Source organism: Arachis ipaensis, chromosome B7 (genome assembly GCF_059453495.1).
Source record: "Arachis ipaensis isolate K30076 ecotype BB chromosome B7, ASM5945349v1, whole genome shotgun sequence".
Lineage (NCBI taxonomy): Eukaryota > Viridiplantae > Streptophyta > Magnoliopsida > Fabales > Fabaceae > Arachis > Arachis ipaensis.
The window spans coordinates 143276439-143279006 of NC_142442.1; the positions used below are offsets into that span (position 1 = coordinate 143276439).

At 39.7% G+C, this 2568-nt stretch overlaps 1 protein-coding gene across 1 annotated transcript; it reads right to left on the reverse strand.

Moving 5' to 3' along the window:
• Window positions 1-812: 812 nt before the first annotated feature.
• LOC107608534 (cyclin-D3-3) lies at window positions 813-2168 on the reverse strand. Its single transcript, XM_016310307.3, has 3 exons — window positions 1661-2168; window positions 1390-1585; window positions 813-1305 (listed from the first exon to the last, which is right to left on the reverse strand). The coding sequence occupies exons 1-3, from the start codon at window positions 2066-2068 to the stop codon at window positions 950-952; spliced, it is 960 nt and encodes a 319-aa protein (XP_016165793.1). The 5' UTR covers window positions 2069-2168; the 3' UTR covers window positions 813-949.
• Between the last annotated feature and the right edge of the window lie 400 nt (window positions 2169-2568).

Sequence of the window (2568 nt, forward strand, 5' to 3'; positions counted from 1 at the left end):
TGTTGTAAACAGTTGTAGGATCGGATGAGATCTCTTGTTCCTGAGGAAAAGTGGTTGATGTGGCGTCATTGACTCGACTGTGTTTGATTGAGATGAGATGGCTGTACAAACTTTGTGATGCTTCCGAGAAAAAAGATGGAAACGAATTTTGCACTTTAAGCTCAAAGCCATTGACATATCACCCAACAAAACCTTTCTTTTTTAAGAGCTTGTGAAAGCAAAAGATTATTGACACTGCTTCCCCCTCCTAATTAATTCTTTTTCTTTATTTGCTTGTCACTTGTCATAGCCAGAAAATTAAATTATTGCTAATTGACCCATTCAATATAAACTACTTCTTGCTCTATCTTATTTTTCCTCTTTTGAAAGTTTGGATAAAGAAATGCCAGTCCAATCTTATGATAATGATGTTTAACCTCACTGAAAGGCCCTTCTCTGTGTGAAGTTGATTTGATTTAAGAAGAAAAAGAGAGAAAGTAAGAAAAATATTTGGATAGTCGAGATACACAAAAGGATGCTATTACAGCTGGATTGTTCATTGTATGGTTATTACTTTTTGCCATAATTGCAATACTAACACCAATTGAACTTCCCTCAATGAACGAGGTCAACACCTCAATAAATAACCCTTCCTACTTTCGTTACTTAATATGTATGTGTTTTCAATATTCAAGTGTGGCCGACAACATGTTTCTCCCATCACATGCAAAACAAAAATTCATTCCCATGCTCCCGTATTAACATAATTCGTGTTAAATTGAAGTTTCATATTGAGAACGATAATGTAAGAATAATTAGTCAAATACATACAGTTTTGTTATTTTAATTTGATATAGTTAATTAATTATGTTAATTCAACAATCCCCTTAGAAAGATGGTACGTGGTTAATTATTACTACAGCAAGTAATTATATAGAAGAAGAGTAATTAAAGAAGAGGAAAAGGAATGCTAAATGAAATGGGATGAGTTGGGAGGGTTTAGTAGAGTCCTATTCTTCTTAGGTTCCGGTGAAGAAACATTGTTGTTATTATTATTAGCAAGTAGTAGAGGCCATGAATCATTGGAGCTATCATCAGAGGCAGAGTTAAACGACACATCCATGACGCCGTTTGGACTATCTGGAACCCATCCAAACTTGCGTTTCTTCTTCCCCTGTTCCCATATCAGCTTCAAGCATTCATCCACCTTCTCTTTGTTCGTTCCAAGAATGCGTACCACCTGGTTTCGCTGCTCCACGCTATTCAACACGTGCATCATTGTGGCAGTTGCCACCACAGAAGGAAGGTAACTCATGAACCTGCTATCTGCATAGACTTTTCCATTAATTAATTAATTCAAGATTGGATCAACGCATGATTAGTAATTAGTAATTAGTAATTAGTAATTACCTGGAAGGGTAGATAGAAGAAGGGATTGGGATCTGGTGAGGAAGTCGTTCAAGTTGAATAATCCAAGTCTTCGCGTGATATAGTCGAGAAAAGAGAGAGGAGTGACGGGATTCATTTTCCATCGGAGAGTTGAAAGCACCAAAATCTCCATCCTCTTGATGGTTTTGGCTTCGAACACGTATCTGCAATCCTCCACCTACAAACACAATAAGCATTAAGAAGAATAATTGATGAGCATTGCAAGAAGGGAGAGGGGGAGAGGAAAACATACTTGGAGGTCTAGTAAGTGGGGAAGATGAGTCTCTTCAAGCTTGGCAGCGAGTGAGAGAGAAGCGACGGCAGCCAGCTGAGTGATCCATGGCTTATTGAGATTGTTAATGGAGGAGAAAGTGAAGAGGAACCTGTGAAGGTAGTTGGCGGCAAGAAGAGAAGTGAGAGGAGAGAAGGAGTAATGTGAGCTGACTTTGAGTATCCACTCGACCGCGTCTCTGCGAGCAGAGTCCAATTGGAAGCAGAGAGGGGTGTGTGTGTGTTGTTCTTCCCTGGCCAGCATCCACGCAAGCTCCTCATCATCCCAAAACATATCCCCTTCTACTCTCTTCCCGGAACCCTCATCTTGTTCTAATTCATCCTCTTCCTCTGAGCAGTATAGAGCGTCTTGGAGATGGTAGGGAGCCATGGAGGGGGATGCTAAGGGACTATGATTTTCTAACCCCCTTAAAACCTGAAACAAGGGAATTATGGGTCATGCACCACAATTACTCGACACGTGACAATTGTACCCTACCATATTTATTAACTATCGCTTATTCTTTTTATACAATGTTTAGCCCCACCCCACCCCACCCCACCCACACCCCTACAACTAACTCACATCAAGGGGTTTAATAGTTGAGATTACAACTGTAATTGTTCACTAAATGAGTTTTACAACAACATTATTTATCAGTTAGCATTGCCCGGGATTATTTAATTAAAGTGCTGCCCAACAGGGTGAAAATAACTTGTCTGAATCTCTTTCTCTCTTTGGAGTCTGATCAAAGACAGATTGGCAAAGCCTCCATCGACCTTTCACAAATCCCTCCCTCTGCTCCTGCATGCACCATCCCATTACGCCATTACGTTTCTGTTTTCGAAGAACGCAAAATACTTTAATCTAGTTAGAATAACCCATTTTAA

Coding starts and splice junctions, on each gene's coding strand:
- LOC107608534 (XM_016310307.3), bottom strand. CDS start 2,068: ATGGCTCCCTACCATCTCCAAGACGCTCTATACTGCTCAGAGGAAGAG. Junction 1,586..1,660: donor CCCACTTACTAGACCTCCAA/GTATGTTTTCCT, acceptor TTGTGTTTGTAG/GTGGAGGATTGCAGATACGT. Junction 1,306..1,389: donor TCTTCTATCTACCCTTCCAG/GTAATTACTAAT, acceptor AAGTCTATGCAG/ATAGCAGGTTCATGAGTTAC.